Below are 20248 nucleotides of genomic sequence, written 5' to 3' on the forward strand. Positions count from 1 at the left end.
AGAAGAGAGTCGCGCAAACGCGAGACTCACGCGTAGTTACAATAACAATCTGTCATAATCGCGCACGCTAATATTTCTCTCGGAAGAACGCGCTGCATGTTTGCGAGCTGAGAAGGTGAGACAGGAGACGAGCCGACGGGCGCGATTTGAACGAGATGAACGGTGCCCGCGACTGACTTTTCCCCTCCCTAAGGTCTTTAATGTCAACGCGCGCCTCGCCGAGCTCGAAGTCGGTCGCGTGCGCTTCCACGTGTTCCGCGATAACATAGGTGCGCGGGTGACCGCTCGTGCCGCAGCGGAGGATCGTCGAGGATACGATGGTGTCTCGTTGACGCCCGACGAAAGCCGCCGGTCCCTCGCTCGTCGGAACAATCTCTTCGGTGAGTGACGCTGCGGGATAACCTCCAAACACGTGACATTTCGATTAGAGAACACATATTTCGAGCTTGAGCTGAATGGCGAGAAACCGAGGGGGGGAAAAATTATGACATTTAACTTTTGTGAATAGAAAATAGATCGTGTGATGTATAAAACTGCATAGATAGAATAATTATTTAAGCGTTATATAAGAGCAGATTGAAGATGCTGTTAGCCACCATTCCACCATTCGGTGAGATTTAAGAGAAAAAGATATCTCGCGCGAGGTGATAATCACCTCTTGCGATTTTGATCTATCGTACGTGTCGCATTATAGATCATTATAGATCACCTGGGCTCGAATTTTTTCGAATAATCGCGCAAGGTTTCACATCACTTTTCGCGATTGATATATGAAAGAAACGCAGGCTGGATAGGTGTTATTACAGCTGTTGATTGTACTTAGTGATTTGTAAACGTCATTTCTATTCGCATTATGCCCGCCAGAATAGTAGTTGAAAGGAAAATTTTTAGAAAGTTTTATTAATGCATCAGTAATTTATTGCATAATTTTTATTAGCCACGAATTAATTATTTCAAAAATATGTACACATATACATGTACATACATACATATATATATGTGTGTATATGGCATATGATTTTATTTCTAACTTACTAATTGTTAAATTATTGCTTTATGATTTATTGGTACTTATTTTTTACAGATTTTCTATTGTAATATATTTATCTGCATAATGTTGCGTCGGGCACGAATTAAAGCCTTGGCAGCTGTGCCAGTTCGAAAGAAGCCTTTACAGGATTCAGTAGATTCCACTGATGCTAACAATGTGGCTGATAAGGAGAGGAAAGAAGAAAACATATCTGATATCAATGAGACAGAGCAAGAATCTGCCAAGGATATCGCAGAGGTAAAAGAGCAGAAAGAGGAAAATGTTGCTAGAACCGATACATCCGAGCAAAAGGAAGGAAAAGAAAAAGATGGATCCAGCACTGATGCATCGGAACAAGAAAAACAGAAAGAGATAGATGTACCTAGTACTGATGTACCAGAGCGAGAAGCTGTCAAAGATATTGCAAAGGTTCAAAAAGAAATTAGAAAGAAGAAACAAGACAGAGTCAGTTTAAAGGAAAAGGTTATTGTTGAAAAACCAGATTCCCAAGAATTACGTTCTCCATTAAAATCGGACAGATTTAGTGATATACCAGATCGAGAAGCTGTCAAAGGTATTGCAAAGGAGGAAACTAAGAAAAAACAGGACAGAGTTAATTTAAAGGAATTGATTATTGTTGAAAAGCCAGATTCTCAAGAATCACGTTCTCCACTAAAATCAGACAGAATTAGTGATATACCAGAGGGAGAAGCTGTCAAAGATATTGCAAAGGTACAGGAGGAAACTAAGAAGAAACAGGATAGAGTTAGCTTAAAGGTCATTGTTGAAAAACCAGATTTCCAAGAATTATGTTCTCCACTAAAATCGGACTCTCAAGAGTTACGTGCTCAGACAATTTCTCAAGAATCTCCTGTATTCAAGCCTGACAAAGTTACCGATCAATCGATACAGAAAAGTATTCCGCTACCAGATGTGCCTACAGCAATAGATATAGGTAAAGAACACGTAAAAAAAATAGTAGATTTAGATTGAATGACACGAGAACAATATTTTATGTTTTGATTCCTCTTTATCTCAATATCCATAATAATATCTTTAAAATTATATGTATTTTAATATACAGCTATTTTTTTTTTAGCCTCACCTACAAAGGTAATACAGAATCGCCCATGTTTCATGAGACCTACACCGAGGTTGGACAGCGGCGGTAGAATAAGAAAGAACAGCGTGCAGGGTAGCGCGAGTGAGTCCGAGGATGAGCACAGCAAGAGAGTGGCGTCCGTCGTGCCGAGTCGCGTACGGAATGACTCCGTCTGCTCTGTACAAAGCAATAAGGAGAGTGCTGTCGTTGACAATCAGAGCGTCAGCCCTCCGAAGATTAAGGCAATGCAGAAGAGGCGCATGCTGGTTTCGGAATCGGCGAGAAAGCTGGCCGAAGCCAGACGGGAGTTTTTGCTGAAGCACGAAAATAGAACGCCCGATAGGAGCCAATTGAAGATGTACGATTTGATATATTATAATCCCGTGACAAATCCTATGCCAAAATCGTCCGCTCTTGAACGAAGGGTTATTACACCAGCGCCTACGCCACCACCGTAAGTACATTGGATTAGAATGGTGAAGTATAAAAAAACATTATCTGTATCAAAATTTTGATGATTAATCTGATTTTTCTTCTCCAGACCGGAAGAAATACCGGAAGAGGAGGACGAGGATGATCCGTCGGCAATGCCCATGCCGCAAGTGAAAGTGGGCCCCGACGGTCAGTTGATAATAGACGAGCAAAGTCTCGTGATAGAGCAAACGGATGCGAAGAGGAATGAAGAGATTATGGCGAGCGAGGCTACCATCGAAGACGATAATTCCCATGGCGGTGGTTTCTATAAAAAGCACAAGAGGAGCAAAGAGTGGCCGAAATGGGAAACATTTAAATTTTACAGAGTTTTGAATGTAGTAGGAACGGATTTTCTATTGATGCAGACACTTTTCCCAAATAGAAGCAGGCAAGAGATTAAACAGAAATATAAGAAGGAGGAGAGAGTTAATCGACAATTAGTTGAAAAAGCTCTAAAATATCATCAAGAATTTGATACCGATATGCTAGAAGAGCAGCTAGGTATGTTCTTTTTATAATAATTTTTTTAAATTCTACTTTTATACACGTTGTACAATACGTAAAACAATATTTGGTGTAAAACAATATTTACAATTTTTATTGGTAAAACAATATTTACAAGTGTAAAGAAATTTGACAAATTGAAAAAAAATTGTTTATTCTCAAATATAAAAAAAATATGAATATAAATCCTATTTTCAATACTAACGCAGTTGTAATAATTTAGAGTTTTGATTACTTTACTACAATAAAATTGTAAGCATCTTTTGATCTTATAATAAATGATATAAATATAATTATGTTAAATTATATAATTTTATTAAAATAATTATTTCGATTAAGGTTTACTTTATATCGAGCTCGTGTAATTTCACTACGATAGCAGTTAAACTTTAAATTGTAATTGCATAAATATTGAAAAATTTTTCTACACTAATCTAACTTTTTTTGTGTTTTTCTTTGGATTTTGATTTACATTATTATTTTGAACAAATGAGTTATAAGATACGTTTTGTCCTCAGCAAAGCTACAAAAGCTGGAATGTGTTCCAAACACACCTAAAAGAGCATCGGAGAAAATTAAGAGCGAACAATGCTTCAGCAGAATTTACAGAAAACGCAGGCATCGTAAGTACACTACAATTTTGATTTCATGAAACAATAATGTGATCAATATATTAATGGAATATTGTTCAACAAATGAACATATTAAGAAATTTTATATGAAGTATTACACTTATAAGAAATTAATCCAATATATGATTACAGGTTTAGTAGCGGAAAGTATCGGAGAGTGCGAGTCAATGTCCAACGAACCGGAAGCTGATACAGTAGATACTGTGACAAACGATGAACTCGATATAGAAATAAATACCGATATAAATAATGTTCAGCAACAAATGAAGAGAAAAGCACGGAAGTCGAAGAAGCGTTCGGACGAGAAATCCGAGAGATTTGACGAGTACAGTTCTTACACGGATGTTGATTCGGACAGCTCCGAGGAGGTTTATCAACTCCGACCGACCAGATCCGGCAGACTGTCGAAGAAGATAAGAAAGTTGCAAGCGCCTGACTTTAGTGCACTTAACAGTAATACCAAGAAGGAGTCGTCGGTAGACAAGAGTGTGATACCGTCACACGTAGCTGTGGAAGTTACGGAGTACGTAAATACGGCTGTTACGAACAGCGGGAATACGGAAACGACTTGTTCCGACAATATTATGACGATGATACCGAATATCAATCAAATGGAACCGGGAGCCTTGGTAATTGTCTCGAAGGAATCTACAGAGAGTCCTGGAAACACTATTTTACAAGTTTACATGGTTACCTCAAACATCGACTCCAGCACAACAGTTACACCTAGCGTGTCGTCTGGGAGCCAGTCGTCGGAAACTTTAGAACTCAATCAATCGGAAAATGTCGAAACGATTAACGTCGTCGATGATTCTGAGAAATGATCTTTTGCATGGCATTTAATTGTAATCCAATTTCGTATAAAACTACAAAAGGACATATCCTTTATTGGGATATTATAGATAGAAATAAGTACCGATATAAATAATGTTCAGCAACAAATGAAGAGTGAAGCACGGAAATCAAAGAAGCGTTCGATCGAGAAAATCCGAAAGATTCGAATGCAGTTCTTACACGGATGTTGATTCGGACAGCTCTGAGATTTATTTTCCTTGTAAATTAATGTAAACTATAATAAGATAAAATTTCCTTTTTTTTACATATACGTATGTAAAGATTTTTTTAATTGCAAGCGAAATTAGTATGTATCAAACTTTTTTATCTGTAGATAGAGTTATTTTTCGACGAAACGGAGATTTGTGTTAAACGTGATAAGAACTGAGCAATGTGCAAAACGAAGGTCGTGTAATCTACTTTATTTTTTTTTTTTTAGCGTGAGCGATTGAATTTTATATATGCATACCTATTTATTTTGCCATTTAGATATATTACTCAGATGTTATTTTTCCATTTTGGATACATAACGGTTTTACGTTTTTGGCTATAAAAATATACCAGGTATATGTATACGTAACATTGTACATTCTCATACAATCGCATGAAATAACTCGATATAGAAATAAGAATAATTCGGCTTGTGCAAGAAAAATATTAGAATGTATGTAAAATACATCAATGGTATGCGAGTATACAGTGGTTAGAACACAGTGTTATACGATAATTATGAGCATTAAAAGTACTGCCATGAATATTTTTTGTATCTGCGACTATATGTAATTTAAATAATTAAATTATTGCAGAATATATAAACCACAACTGTGTCACAACTTGCATGTAAAACATTGAGCAATTTAAATGCATTTATTTATTTTTGCAATAAAAAATTGCACATGTTATATACGGAAAGTGATGGTTTGATAATTTTTAAAATCATAATTGCTAAAATATACATTTTTTTATATATTTAAAAGATTGAAATAAATTTTTGACATTTTTGTATTACATGTGTGATGATGATAATGGTAATGTACCTTCTTGTGTAATTATTTTTTTATTTTTTACTCTTAATAGCATAATTCTAAAGTGTCACATGGAATCCATTTTGAGCTTTCCAAAGCATCCCACAAATTATAATCTTGTTCGATTATTTCTCTGTTCACCTTATCGATGTCAATGGGGATTGAATGTTCTGTAAAAAAAGAGAAAGGGTAAACTAATGGATTAGAATACTTAAATAAGATTTGTTGAAAAAAATATACATATTTATTTCCTTACGCCATAAGAAGATAAACAACATACCGATCAATTCTAATTCATCTTCCTCCGGTTTCTGATCAGATACATAGCTGTTGTAAGCATCTGACGTGGGCTCGCTTTCGTAGTAACCTTGTTGCCAAGCGCTGTAACTATTCCAGTATGACGATGTATCATAGTAATTGTATGCCTCTGAATTCATATTTGATGCTGGATATTCAGAAGTTGATTGCGGTGGTGTCGAACTAAAATCATTAAAAATTTATAAATTGACGTGTACAGGTTCAGACGATATAAAATCAATAAAAGTAATAGGATTAAGGAGCTGTGGCTCCATATTATTTTTATTAAATTTTCATTAATTTAAAATTAAATGTAATATTAAATATATGTAGATGAATCTCTCTTTGCAGTACAATATCGAAGGCGAATGTTGTTCAGAACAATGGCTGGATAAAAGAATTTGTCCTTTTACAAACATTTTATTTAAACTTTTTAACGTGCAGCTAACACATACCCAGATATTTTATTCCAAGGTCTAGGCACTGCGTTGCAGATCTTCAGGGATTTTGTTCCAAGTCCTCTGTAGCCATTCATAGTGATTAGACTATTTTTCTGCTCCTCCTCGTTCGCGAATCTAACAAAACCGTAGCCTTTACTGAATCCAGAGCTGTCCAATATAACTTTGGCCGTCCTAATCGAGTTATATTTCGCGGCAAATGCCCTATATAAAGAGTAATCGTCTACATCGGTGGACAGATCGCCTACCCAAATACTGAATTCCCGTTCGGCGGCAGGTTTCCCTGTAGTACTGGCGTGATTTAATCGGAATCGTACTGGCTACAAAATATATCAAGCAAAAATGATGTTTATTAGAATATTGTTAAAACAGTGCTTATTAAAATTTAGATTTGGTTATATATGGGATGATAATTCCAGGAACCGAATCTAAATTCATATATATATATATATATATATATATATATAAATTTTGACTGAAAAAATACTCATTGATAGAAATAAAATTTTCTAAACATGAATTTAATTTCAAGATAACACTGAAAGTAGATACATTATATTACGTTTGTTAGAGAGGAAAGTTTTCAAATAATAAATTTTGGAAACTCAAATTCTGCAGTAAAACTTGGGCAAAGGATATAGCTTTTTTCATAAAAATTGCAATTACAATAAAGTTATGAAAAAGTCAAGATCTACATAGCCTATGTGACATAGGACTTTTTTCCAGAAAGCAAACTCGACTTAGACACCATGTTATTAAATTAATAACAACTATTGCATACAATGTAAGATATTCTATTTTTACAAAGTTTACAATATACTAATACTTACAGGATTCGAACCAGGTATCACCTTGCCATTCAATTTGTGCATGGCATCGAGCGCCATTTCGTCAGTTGGAAAATGTACAAAACAATATCCTGCTGGCTCGCCAGTATACCGATTTCGCATAACTTTTACCGTTTGCGGCTGTTCGCCCATTTTGTGAAATGCATTCATTATAAAGCTCTCTGTCATGTATGGTTCCAGCTGGAATTAGATAATTTTCAGTAATAAAAATTTGTATTGAAAGTGTTTCGAAGTAATCGTGTGCGAAGAAATTATTCATCAAATTATCTAAACAATTTACTCACGCCACCCATCCATAGTTGACACAGCACCATTGGCCCTGACATTTTGTTCGCCGTTGCGATCTCCTTTTATCTGCCTCTTCCGAGCTGCCTAGATTTCGGAGCAAAATAAAAAATGTATAAGAATTATATCGTTCTGATGCTTTATCTTGAATACATAACCAATTTTACATTGACCTCAGATATTAGATGTATATACTCACACTGCGGTTATGTACACTGTATCTTTTTGTACGCTCACGATATTTTATTGAATAGATCGGTATAAAGTCAACAACAAATCAATTTGTGCGAGAAAAAATTAAATTAGAACGTATGTAAACAAGCATCAACCCGTACAGAGGTTAATAACAATTGACTATTTGAGTATTTGACTGACAAGTGCCGTGCTGGATGTTCATGTCATTGCTCGTATTAGTCCCGAAACACAATAGATGTAGTAAGCCTTAAGCCGCAAGAAATTGACCAATGATAATCGATTATTCTCTTCACATTCGACTGCGATTGGTCAATTTCTTACAACTTAAGGCTTACAATATCTATTGTGTTTCGGGTACTGAAATATAATAACACCCAATGCGCGTTCCAGTATTATTATATTTCAGCGGTCTCGGGATTTAAATGACCATCAATGTTTCACAGCGGCTGAAATCCCATTGGCTCGCCCACGCATTCATCGCAGAGGGCGCATTCTCGCGGGATGGGTACGCTATCTACAGCTTTCTCGCTCCGTGGCCGCGGGCCGCGCGCGCGGCTTCCGCGCGGCGCGGCGTGTGCGCAACTTCACTTCGATGGCAACAAAGATGGCGGGCGCAGTGCGCGCAGCGATTATGTGCCTCCGCTAGGCGCGTTGACGTGCCTGAACGAAACGTCGTCGCAGAGCTCGATCAGCGGGGCGCGCAGTTGTATAGCTGTGTCGCGGACGAACGCGCACGGGCGACGAGTGTGCGTATGTGTGTGTGCGTGTGTGTGTGCGCGCGTGTGTGAGACGTCGCGTGTGCGTGCGTGCGTGCGTGCGTGCGTACGCGTGCGATTACGCGATTCCGCCGTGTGCGCGCGTGCTTGGCCGCGTTGGGCGATCGCTGCTGGGCCGCGTTTCCGACGTGTTCCGACGAAATATGTCAGAGGCCGCGGAAACATGAGCGAGGGAGCGGACTCGGTTGCGCAGACCAGCGGGGATACGACCTCGACGGGCGGCGAGGGTGAGCGCGAGCGCGATGCGACGACGACGACGACGACGACGGCGACGCCGTTGCCGACGAAGCCGCCGCTGACGCCGCCGACGCCGCCGCCGCTGCCGCCGTCGCCGACGGCAGCGGCAACGACGACGTACACCACCGGCAGGCGGCCGCGCTTCGGCACCGGCGGCCCGCCGCCGTCGCCCTACGTGTGGATCGACGGCCGTCAGCTGCGGAGCGCCCTCGCCTGGACCAAGAAACAGCCGCCCCGACGAGTCAGCTTTCCCTTGAGCGACAGTCACCTGGTGACAGGCTACCTCGAACCCGACAATCCCTGGCGGTACGGTGAGTATCCCCTGCGTTTCCACGCGTGTACGGACGCGGGGTGTGCGTGATGCCCGCGCTGCGCTCTTTCACACCTCATGGTTTTTACAACCGGATTCGAGTGTTGCGTCACTTTGGAGCACGCATTCGGAGTGTTCTGCACTGCGTGTAGGGTTTTGTTGTAGGATATGCTTCTCCAGCAAAAGAACACGTCGACGCGGGGAGTCGTTCTCTGTCTTTGTCCGGTCGGTACTCGCAATCGGTGAAAGATGAAAGCATGATTCCTGTGTCGATGTGTCTCTCGCTGAAAAGCTCCTTTAGGTTTAACGACACTGGTGATCTAGTTCATGATGTAGTTAGCGTGGTAGATCTGGTTAGCAATTCGTCATTGACATTACGACACATACAGGCGGAAGATGACATAATTAATCAGGATTAGTGCAGGTAAAAATTGACGCTATCAGTTTGTGGATATTTTGTTGTCGTAGGGGTTTGATGAATGCACAGTGCTTGTGCTCAGGCATGATGCAGATCTCGTCGGTGATGTAAATTGCTCATAGAAAGCTCCAACAGAGATTTGCTATACGATTTGGTGTGAAGATATATGATGATTAATCTGATTATTACGATGTTGCAGGATTTCTGCTTGTTCTCAAGATTTAAATTAAAAGAATCTAACGTTGAATATCGTTTTGTGAGTTGCAACTACTTGCTGTAACTTTCTTATGAGTTAGTTAACGCTGGACTTGAAATCAACGCTGTAGATTGGTATTTTGAAGATATATAGTAAGAAATCCATCGGCCGCTTTGAAAAATGTCTATGATATGATATGAATATGAAATATGTGATGTAATATGTAAATATGTTAAAAAATCATGATAAATATGCGATTAAGTTTTGCGCAATTTTTAAATTCAGTTTTTGTAAATTTTTTTTTATTTAATAGAAAAATTGTACATGTTAAAAAATCGTTGGAAAAACGACCAGAATGATAATTGTTCATGGAGATATTTTTATAACATTCTACATCGTTCACGATGATTTCTTTATCTGTAGCACGGTTGTATTTTGTTACTACGCTATCAAGTTTTTTTATAGACTGTCCCAAGCGAAGGATTTCGCAATGTGAACCATGTACTAATTATAAGTTTGATGAAAGAGAGATAGCGATGTTAAAACTTATCTGATACAATATTCATACAATATTCATATACGACAGAACTGTAACGAAATATGTACATATTTTTTTTCTCATTGTAATTATTGTGTAAGATAATGGTTCTTGTAAAATAAATAAATAGATAATTATACACTCTATGATATTACAGATTTTTTTTTAACTTCGCACTCATTCATACTCTACTTATTTTGCATGTTATATATCTCGTGATACATTATATCAATTAAATGCACCTAAATACTTTATCACGTTGGAAGAAATTGCATAACAAGAAACAATAAATATTTGTAAAAATTCTCTCTGTCTTTTAAAAAATCTTAAAATTTCCTATATCCCTTTTAAGAAATCTCCTGCTTTCTGTTATCTTACAATTAGAAATATAATATACACGAAGGAAATGATTTAAAGGCACATTTTAAAAACATAATTTTTGAAATTTGTAATATAATCCATATTGTTTGTATGTCATGAAGTAAAATTATCAATAATTGTTCCCAGCTGAAAATGTGAATCGCGAGGACTTAATCTTTGCATACAAGGAGTCTTGCGCACGACATGCCACCGAACCCTTGCAAAAAGTTTTAGTTCAACTCGAGGTAAATCCATCTGCTATCACTTCAAGCAGTTATATTACGATTCTGATGTGTAGCCGTCTTTTATGGCTTAAAAGCATTTTTAAATTCAAGTGAGAGCAACAACGTGTTGCAACAAAGTTAACGATCTCAAGTTTTATGTATGAAAGTTGAACTTGTTTATTTGACGAAAATAGCTAAACTGGAAAGAATAAATTAAACTTTATTTTTTTTATTTTTCCTTTATCATGATATTTTGTACACGCTACTTGTTCTAGTACGCTAGCGATACAGTAAAACTTTTTTACCAGATAAATCAAATCGCAGTAATGCACGGACATGCTGCTTTGAAGAATGAAGAAAAGTTTTACAAGATTCAGTAAACTTTGCAGAAAGAAAAGTTTTGGAGTTCACTTTCACATGTTCTCATTCTTGTTACATAGAATTTGGATATATCTCAAGATCGTTGCGAGGAGCTGAATTTGAGAGGGGAAGTCTTGGGTCAGGATCATATCGAACCGTTGGAGGAGATACTGAAGAGACTACAGTTTCATAAAATTGATTTAGAAGGATCATCTCTGAATGACGAGGTATTTCTCTGGAAAAAAATACATATTATTTCGTTGAGTATGCTCTTAATATATGTACTCTGTCTATATTAATGAACAATTGTTGTTACAGAGTTCCGTGATATTATTTGATATGATGGAATATTATGAATCTGCAAAACACTTAAATATTTCGTCCAATCCAGAAATCGGAGTGCGCGGCTGGCAAGCGTGCTCACATATGATTAAGAAGGTACTTAGGCATCCAATCAAAGGATTTTTATAAGACAATCTTATATTAATCGTATATCAAATCTATATATTTTCCAAATTACTTTTATTTTTACTTCTTAATTGTGATTACTGTTTGGTTACATCCCAGGATATATGATAGTGCTATCGTAATGTTATATTTAAAAGTGCTGGGATTTTTGTAATTAATATAATCCTTATTTTGTTTAGACTGAGAGTTTAGAGCGGTTTGTAATTAATACAATCCTTATTTTGTTTAGACTGAGAGTTTAGAGCAGTTTGAAGCTGGGGACATAAAGTTTGACGAACAAAACATGAACACGCTGACTCGTGCACTACGAATGGTTTGCCATCTACAAGTCCTTAAATTGGAAAATTGTGGACTGTCGGGCAGAGCAATTATCATGCTTGGTATTTATCGCGTAACGATTTTTTCTTTCTTTCACATTATAACATTGTGTATTATATTGTATTTACAATGTAAATATGTTTGCAATTTATTAATAGAGTATCATTTATCGTTATAATTTACAAGAAAAAAACAAGTGTTGTATTAAAATATGCTATTGCAATTATTGAAATGAAATTTAGAAGATCCTTTGTAATTGATTCACATGGATTATGACTCTTTGTTTTTCTAACAGTTACAGCCCTAAAAATAAATAGCGGTATACGGGAACTATATTTAGCCGATAACGGGCTTGACTTATACGACGCTATACAGCTTGGATCTCTTTTAAGAATGAACAATCAGTTGCAGTTACTCGATATTAGGTATGTATGAATTGATAATTTTAAGAACGATTGTTTTTTTTTTGAAAACTTTTTTGGAAATATAATGAATGTGCAATGTAAAATATAATAGTATTTTTTTATTTAATCTTTAGATTTCTATGAATGTTTTTAAATTCTTTGCGAAAATTGGTAGAAACTGTATACATAATTGAAGAAAAACATAAGAACAATATTTTTATGTGTAGGTTGTAGACTTGTTTTGTCTTTGTAAGAGGCATGTATTATCGCTTAAGCGAGTGACGATGTTAGTACAGATTTCTTTTTTCTTTGAAATGTTTTTCTTTAGTAATAACAACGTCCAGGACGACGGGGTACGAGATATATTGGAGGGTCTGATCAATCAAGTGAACGAGGACAAAACTGGCCAGGGACTTAGCATCCTGATATTATGGAATAATCGTCTGACCAAGAAATCATCACACTACTTCTCGAGAATTATAGTATGTATTACGAATATCTTCCGATATATTGTTTTTGATTGATGATACATATTTCATGGTAATTTTCATGATTTAGATAAATATTAATTATTGATAATTGTAATTTGTACTGTAGCTTACAAAACTCTTCTTGCAAATGAATTTTATTTAGTTAGATTATTATTTTAATTATTAGAATTATTGTTATTTTATTATATCAATTATTATTTTTAGCGTGTTTATTACTTTTATATATGTTTATTTGTGCTACTATTAATAAATATTAATAAATATATTAATGTAATTGGAAATAAGAATTAGCGGTTTACATTCAATTTATAAAAATCGCGAGCTGATTAAAATTTGAAATATTTTTGAAGCGATTTTTTTAAAATAATTGGCCTCATTTTTAATTTCAAATTTCAGTTCAGTTGTTTGTAATATAATGCTCGCTGCCTTATTACACAATTATATTAATTAAAATTATGTTCAGGCATTATCGAAAACTTTGGAGACTCTGAATATCGGCCAGAACATGCTGACGGACGAGACATTGAGCATCGTTAATGAATCATTGAAGCAAAATCGTGTTCTTCTACAATTGGGCATGCAATCTACGGAACTCACATGTGATGGAATAATCACGCTTGCTGAGATAATGGAGACGAATCAAGTTTTGCAGGTAAAATTTTCGCTGATGCTCTCAATGTTTCGCTGTGCCCTCGATATCACGTCTTTCTCTTACAGAGGATAGATTTACGAGACAACACTATACAGATGCGTGGAATGCATGCTCTCGTGAATGTCATGAAAAAGAACAAGACCATTACGCAGATCGATTTGGATGACAAACCTCGAATAAGAATAGTGAGTGTCGATTATTTTATTTCGTTTAGCTTATTTTATTTCGTTACAGCGAATTCTTTATATTCGCGATTTTTTTTATATTGTATAATTTTTGTATTAAGAACTAGCGTGCAGTTTGTTCGAGAATTTAATAACAATGTTTGGTAATTCCTATGTTTAATAATTGTCTTAATTTTTTCAATACAAAAGGACGGTCCCTTGCACGAGTATAAGGAAATGGCTATGGAGATTCGCAGTCACTGTAGCCAGAACGAGGAACGCCGTCTACTAAAGGAGTCCACCGAGGACGTTGAGAGCCCGCAGCATTCAAACCGGTTGCTGAACGCGAGTTCCCGTAAGATCTCGCTTACCTGTCAGACACTGCCAAGTCCGTCGCGATCGGCGATGTTAGCCGCCGATGAGCCGGCGACGCGCACCATGCTGGAGCCAAAGCGCACCAGCGGAGGCCGTCTGCGCTCCCCGGCTCCCAGTCCCATCCCCTCTCCCGTGGCCAGTCCGATCCCCAGCCCGTCCCGGAATCGCTTCGTTGTGTGTCGAGTGTCGGAAGCATCGTTGCGCTCCGCCGACTCTTCGGTGTCCTCCTCGCCGGTCACTCCGCCGTCCCTTGGCTCCTCCCCGTCCCTCGGTTCTTCCCCGTCTTTCTTTCCCAACGCGAGCGGCGGCACGTCGCGGTTCCGCGTGTCGGTCGTCGAGTCGGCGGGCGCCGATCGCTCGTCGCCAAAATCGGTCGTCGCCTCCTCCAGCGGCAGCTCCGTCACGATCGGTTTTAACGTCAGAATCGACGCGGCCGACTCCGACGATCACGACAGCGCAACCAAGGTGGACGTGCATGCGACGCAGACCGCTAGCGATAGCACAACCGCGTCCGTAGGCACGCCTAACGTAGTTGCGATATCGCCAGCAGATATATCCCCAAACGAAGACATTGCCAAAAACGAAGATCGCTGTGACGAAGGAACGAAGGGGGTGGAGGAGCGATCGAGTGTGTATCTAGCTGAATCGCGACTCTGGACGGATGAGAGCGTTACTGCGACGTGTAGGAGTGAACGCGATGCAGTAACGGAGATCAAAGACGAGCGATTAGCTCGGGAGGACGTAACTACGATGTCGCGGTCTGAAAGAAGCGAGGACATCACGACGATTCGCGAGGATCGTTACGACGAGGCGGCGAGTCAGAGCAACGTTACGATAGATCTCGAGAGCGTCGCGACGTCCGGTAACAAGGATACCGAGGCGGCTAAGGATCATCGCATCGTGTATACGAGTACAAAGGAACTACAGGTACCTGCATATCCGAACGAGGATACGGCCTCGATGAGGATTAGCGTAGTCGAGGATAAAGCCTTGATAAAATCATCCTCGGATGACACGTCGGAGTTGCGCGTGAATCGGACAGCCTCGGAAGGATTGTCCGCCTGCGTTTTGGAGTCTTCCGTAAGTACTACCTCGGGAACGTCGTCCTCGACTCGCGTGGCAGAGTCACATTCGCGGGAACAGGCGAACACGTCGGTGCAGAGGCACAAGTCCGGCTTGGAGAAGCTCCTGTCTTTGTTTCAGCATCCTGGCCAGTTCTTCTCGGATTCTTCGAGCGCTGCCGCGGATACGAGAAGCTCCCTGCAAGAGAACGTAAGCGGCATGATGGCACTGGGCGACAGGCTGCAGCAGTACCTGAAGGAGAGTCGAACCAAGGTTAGCACCGACAGTTCGTGGTCGTCGGAACACGGGTCTTTGTTGAGAAACAGACCGGTGAGAGTAAACGTCTCGCAGTTACAAAGTTTGACCAATTTCTTCACGTCTTTCAAGTTCGAACCTCACGCGAGTCTCGCCGAGCACAGCACTAATCTCTTCGGTCAGGCGAAGAGTCAGAATACGAATGTCGGAGGGAAGGATTTAGAAAGATCGACAGAAGTCGAGGTTGCAAGAATCGACAAAGAAGATTCGTTCGGCCTGGAGAAGAATCAGATTGCGAGAAACGATGGAAAGAATCTGGTCGGACAAGAGAATGGCAAGAGCAGTTCGTGTGATCAGGAGCGAAATTGGATTACGAGAGATGAAGAGAAAAATTCTGTCGTTAAAGAAAAGAATCAGATTGTTAGAAATGACGATGATTTATTTGTTCAAGAAAACAATGAAGTAGGCAGGAACGACGAGCAGAAGTCGTTTGATGATGTTGTCAAAGACGATGAGAAGAATTTGGGCGGTCAGGAAGAAAGTCGGGCCTCAAATGACGAGAACAATTTATTTGATCAGATAAAAAATCAGGTTGTGAAAGGTTGCAATGAGAGGGCGGATTTGGAGGATCAAGAAAAAGAACAAGAACAAATTGCCAAGAACACTGATGAAAGCTTTGAAGATCGAGAGAAGATTCAGGTTATTGAAAACAACGAGAATGTACGAGATCAAGAGAAAGATGAGATTGCGAGTGACAACGAGCACGATTTAAACAATCGGGAGACGGTGTCCGTGAAAAGCAGCGAGAAGAACTTGGAAGATCAGGACAACGGGACTCACGCGAGAAACGACGAGAAAGATTTCATGGACACGCAGAATGTATACGTTAACGAGGGGAGTGTCGAGGAGGACGGTGTGCGTTGCGTAGACGAGTTAAAATGGACAGAATCTGACCTTAGTGATCGACTGTTACCTGAAAGTGTGCAATCAAAGGATGATTTTGTTGATAACTTAGTATTAGATGGCGGCTATGTCGAGCCGGACGTGGCGGCTCCGTCGTCGCTGGCGAGCAAATCCACTGTGTGTATAGCTGTAGAGTTAACGAACGTAGCCGGATATTCTGCATTAGAATTAAGTAAGACCGACGGTACAGGGTGTAACGACGATTTTATTAGTGACCAGGATCGCGGAGAGCGCGATGATCTGCAGAATCATACGGAGCGTAGCGACGTTGAACGCTTAAAACGCGACAATCTGGAGGGCTTAGAACGCGACGGAGCGAAAGTTTTAGAAAATAATGACACAGAGTGTTTAGAACGTAACGACGCGGTTGAAGGAGTGGATACCTTGACGGCGAGGACATGTGATACAACCACGGACAGTATTAATCAGACTAGTGATAGTAGTTTTCCGATTTGTAACATAGGGCATGATAGGAAAACCGTAGATAGTGTAAGTACGACGAGGGCGTCGATGAGCACAGACGACGACGTCGGCACGACTGAATGTCCGTCAGACAACCGCGGGACGTCGTCGACGTCGTTGAACGATGTCTGGGCGTCGTCGACGTCGGTAGACGACGTTGGGACGACGCCATCGAGGTCGTTGAAGGACGTCGACTCGGAGGACCACTTAAACGAGGAAGTTACCAGTAGCACGTGCTGCATTGTCGACCAAGATCGATGCGAGTCTAAGAAAAAGGAGGAGGAGGAGAAAAAGGAGGACCTGGCGGAAGTCCTTGATGCTGATGCTTGCCGCGATTCCGTCGATTGTAAGAGTATAAGTGTAAATATTAACGTAGAACCATGCGAATCGGATTCGGGGAGCCAGGAGGCGCTCGGGGAGCATCACGAGGGACAGTCTTTTATGCCAAATAATGTCGACGTACATCGAACTATCCCTAAAGACGCGACCGAGATGGACGACCAGCCGGAGGACGTCGTCGATGATGGCAGGCGTATCGACCCGACCATCCTCGTCACGCCGTACGAGACGTCCGCGAATCTGGACAAATCCGACGCGGAGGAGCTTATTTTCTGCATGACGGACATCTCGACGGACGGCACGTCCGTCGAGGACGAGCTGTCGCCGAGCGTTCCATCCAGGAGCTCGCCGAACGACGGCGCCAAAGTGACGGAGTCGTACTACGAGCTGTCCGCTTCGAGGACTACGTCGACGAGCACGCTGCTAATCGAGAATCCCGAGGGCATGCACAGCCAGGATTCCGGTATCGAGGAGACCGATACCGTTCTGACGATCGACGACACTGTCGCCGGAACGGTGGTAGACGCGCACCCGATGCCACCGCCGCGCAGCAGCCTCCAGGAGAGCGTGGACTCTGGGATCGAGTCGGAGTGCTCATCGATATGCATCAGGGCAGAGCCCGCCGCCGAGCGGGCGCTGGAGTTCGTCGTGGTCCCGAAGAGGCCCTCGCGCGACGACAACGGCGTGGACGATGACAACGGCGAGTTCGCGTCGGATTTCCTAGTGAAGGAGGCACGGCTGGTAGATAACGACGGCATGAACGACGGCGTCGCGCATTCGTACCTCAGCGGCATCAAGTGCGGCACGGTCGTCGGTACGGCGCCGCGGCCCGTCGCCGACGAAGGCGTCGCGCACTCTCCCACAGCCGTGCACGGCACCAGGTGAGTATACTGTGAGCGCGGGTACCGGGCGGGGTGCTCTTCTCCTCGGAGCTTCTTCGGAACTTCCTATACGAGAACCCTAGAATGCGTTACGCGCACCATTCACTCGGCGTAGCCTGGCTTGCATTCTCTGGCAGCAACGTAATCACGACAGATAAGAAGAGTAAAATGTGGCTAATGTTCCGGCACCGGGGAAAAGTATGCTTACAGACGTCGCTCTCACCAATATGCTATATGTTGAAAGAGCCAGACAGAACTCCGTGTTGGGAGGGATTTAGAGAATCGTTTAGTTAAGAGGACAATAAGTTCTCTTCGGTTCACCACAGTTTCATGACGCAGTTTCAATCAGATATAAATTTCAACTCAAAATTGAGTTTCCCGGATATTTAAGTGATTTCACGTCACTAATCTTTCAGCTCAAAATTATTAAAGAAAAAAAAACGACAATGTCAATCACAGCAGGGACAATTGCACTTGTGAATGGATGACTTACGCTATGCAGTCGTGTGGAAGAGCCGCACATTCTAAGGGTTTAACGCAACTGCCAGAAAGGATGTTCCTTTCGACTTATTCTTGGCTTTCCGCTTATTTAATTTCGCAACTCACGCCATCAGCTTTCATTGTCGCTATTGCTGGGAACATTTGAAGGAAAGAATCTCAAGTAGTTTCGAATGCTCTGCCCGTCGTGACTCAAATGTAACGAGATGTTAGGAAATAATCGCTAAATATAGGCGAGGGATATACCTGTTTCTTATTTCACTCGCGGAATTTGGAGCATTCGAAAATCTTCAAAGACTCCTCATATGAGTTATTGTTAGTAATGAGTTACACAAGAAAGTTCTCTACAGAAATTCAATATAATTTTTACTTCGCAACTTATTGGCGATCTTTTCGTTCGTTTCCTTGTGCTGAATTACTTCACCCTCTTATATTTTTGACAAATACATTAACATCTTCGTTTTACTAACAAGTCATTAAAAGAGAAGTTTAATTTTCATATTTAATTTATATAATTTTTTATTCCTGCCTCGTTTTTGTATACATATATGATTATATATTTTCCTCTTATTGTGTACATTTTCCTCTTGATACTTCCTCTACACATCTTTATAAACTTTTTAAAAAATGAATTAGTCATAGTTACAGTTTTTACAATAGCTACATTTCTTACAGCAGCTACAATTTTATGATAAATAATTCAGTTAAAAATTCTAACTTCTTCGTTATTGCATTTCACTTAATTGTTTGAAAGCTTTTGCACAGCTTTTCTTTCAAAATGTAAACCGCACAATTTATATATCTGCATGAATATTAGTTTATGGGACGAAGACAATCTTCATTTTTTGCAGCCCGAAATAATGCAGCGAAGGAAGAAGACGAGAAGGCTAAGGATAGCAAAGGGAACAAGACGAACACGATCGAGTATGATATCGATGACGATGATTATGAAATCGACAAATTGAAAGAAGTGATGAAGCAGCTCGAGCCAAAGTATCGGCGCTATGCCAACTGGCGGATTTGAATGCCTGTTCGTAACTGTCATTCTTTCCGGAGGTCGTTGATGTGAAACAGATGCGCGCTTGGCTCCAAGGACTGTTGACTCCGTGGACACTTACAATGATGGACTCTATGGATTCTTGGTTTTATGAATTTTTGATATTATAGATTTTTTTGGTTGATTTTTCTTATTCTTCCGCGCTTTTGCGCCTTCAAGTTCTTAGTTTCTAGACAGAATTTAATTTTAAAGACACTTGCCATTATAAATTTTTGACGAGTAGAAACTAGAAAGCTGTTTTAACGAATAATTATTACGATAGATTATTTACTCCTTCTTTCAGTGATCTTTGTGTTAAATATTTGTTAGTATTTTTTGTGTATACGGGTATTTCGGTACCGCATCTTTAAATTCAGACCATAGTAGTATAAATAGAGTACTGTAGTCTTGTACCATAATGTGCATCTTGCATATATATATATTCACACTTTACGGATCTTTGTTATCTTTCCTCTTATACTCTTGAATCTGTAAAGCAATCTATTTTCGCAAATCCATGTTCCACAGATCTTTGGAGTTGTACGTTGTACGTCGAAACAATATGCGTAATTACGAGGCGGATTTTTTTTGACGACCCCAGTGGTAGAGGATGTGTATATACACACAAGCGAGCGTTGAAAACTTAATTTTTTTAACTGTAATAAGTGTCTTATGTACTAGCTAGGTTTTTGCCGGTTTATTTTTATTTGCGCGGGGAGGCGCAACTGTTGGAAAGTAGGGGGGGGGGGAAGGACGAAAAATGGAAAGTGTACAAGC

General features: G+C 40.2%; 3 protein-coding genes across 3 annotated transcripts; 2 read left to right on the plus strand and 1 right to left on the minus strand.

Annotated features, from left to right (window-relative positions):
• The first annotated feature begins 7 nt into the window (after positions 1–7).
• Positions 8–5331, plus strand: LOC105462913 (transcription factor TFIIIB component B'' homolog). Its single transcript, XM_011709830.1, has 6 exons — positions 8–380; positions 1085–1985; positions 2130–2586; positions 2674–3107; positions 3629–3733; positions 3875–5331. Exons 2-6 carry the CDS (start codon positions 1115–1117, stop codon positions 4564–4566), a joined length of 2559 nt encoding a protein of 852 aa, XP_011708132.1. The 5' UTR covers positions 8–380; positions 1085–1114; the 3' UTR covers positions 4567–5331.
• Positions 5332–5522: 191 nt separating this feature from the next.
• Positions 5523–7919, minus strand: LOC105462914 (tRNA selenocysteine 1-associated protein 1). The gene is made up of 6 exons (XM_011709831.1): positions 7689–7919; positions 7489–7576; positions 7187–7384; positions 6354–6676; positions 5882–6081; positions 5523–5771 (listed from the first exon to the last, which is right to left on the minus strand). Exons 2-6 carry the CDS (start codon positions 7528–7530, stop codon positions 5647–5649), a joined length of 888 nt encoding a protein of 295 aa, XP_011708133.1. The 5' UTR covers positions 7531–7576; positions 7689–7919; the 3' UTR covers positions 5523–5646.
• Positions 7920–8623: 704 nt separating this feature from the next.
• Positions 8624–19382, plus strand: LOC105447794. The gene is made up of 13 exons (XM_011686001.1): positions 8624–9008; positions 9173–9360; positions 9476–9527; positions 10667–10764; positions 11184–11330; positions 11422–11541; positions 11801–11951; positions 12185–12314; positions 12622–12775; positions 13248–13436; positions 13502–13621; positions 13811–17937; positions 19287–19382. Exons 1-13 carry the CDS (start codon positions 8624–8626, stop codon positions 19294–19296), a joined length of 5871 nt encoding a protein of 1956 aa, XP_011684303.1. The 3' UTR covers positions 19297–19382.
• Positions 19383–20248: the final 866 nt, after the last annotated feature.

The sequence above is a fragment of the Wasmannia auropunctata genome, unplaced genomic scaffold, assembly GCF_000956235.1.
Source record: "Wasmannia auropunctata unplaced genomic scaffold, wasmannia.A_1.0 LD336092.1, whole genome shotgun sequence".
NCBI classification, from domain to species: Eukaryota; Metazoa; Arthropoda; class Insecta; order Hymenoptera; family Formicidae; genus Wasmannia; species Wasmannia auropunctata.

Coding starts and splice junctions, on each gene's coding strand:
- LOC105462914 (XM_011709831.1), bottom strand. CDS start 7,530: ATGTCAGGGCCAATGGTGCTGTGTCAACTATGGATGGGTGGC. Junction 7,385..7,488: donor GTCAACTATGGATGGGTGGC/GTGAGTAAATTG, acceptor ATCTAATTCCAG/CTGGAACCATACATGACAGA. Junction 6,082..6,353: donor CCTTGGAATAAAATATCTGG/GTATGTGTTAGC, acceptor TAATGATTTTAG/TTCGACACCACCGCAATCAA.
- LOC105447794 (XM_011686001.1), top strand. CDS start 8,624: ATGAGCGAGGGAGCGGACTCGGTTGCGCAGACCAGCGGGGATACGACC. Junction 10,765..11,183: donor AAGTTTTAGTTCAACTCGAG/GTAAATCCATCT, acceptor CTTGTTACATAG/AATTTGGATATATCTCAAGA. Junction 13,622..13,810: donor ACAAACCTCGAATAAGAATA/GTGAGTGTCGAT, acceptor TCAATACAAAAG/GACGGTCCCTTGCACGAGTA.
- LOC105462913 (XM_011709830.1), top strand. CDS start 1,115: ATGTTGCGTCGGGCACGAATTAAAGCCTTGGCAGCTGTGCCAGTTCGA. Junction 3,108..3,628: donor TATGCTAGAAGAGCAGCTAG/GTATGTTCTTTT, acceptor TTTTGTCCTCAG/CAAAGCTACAAAAGCTGGAA. Junction 3,734..3,874: donor TTACAGAAAACGCAGGCATC/GTAAGTACACTA, acceptor ATATGATTACAG/GTTTAGTAGCGGAAAGTATC.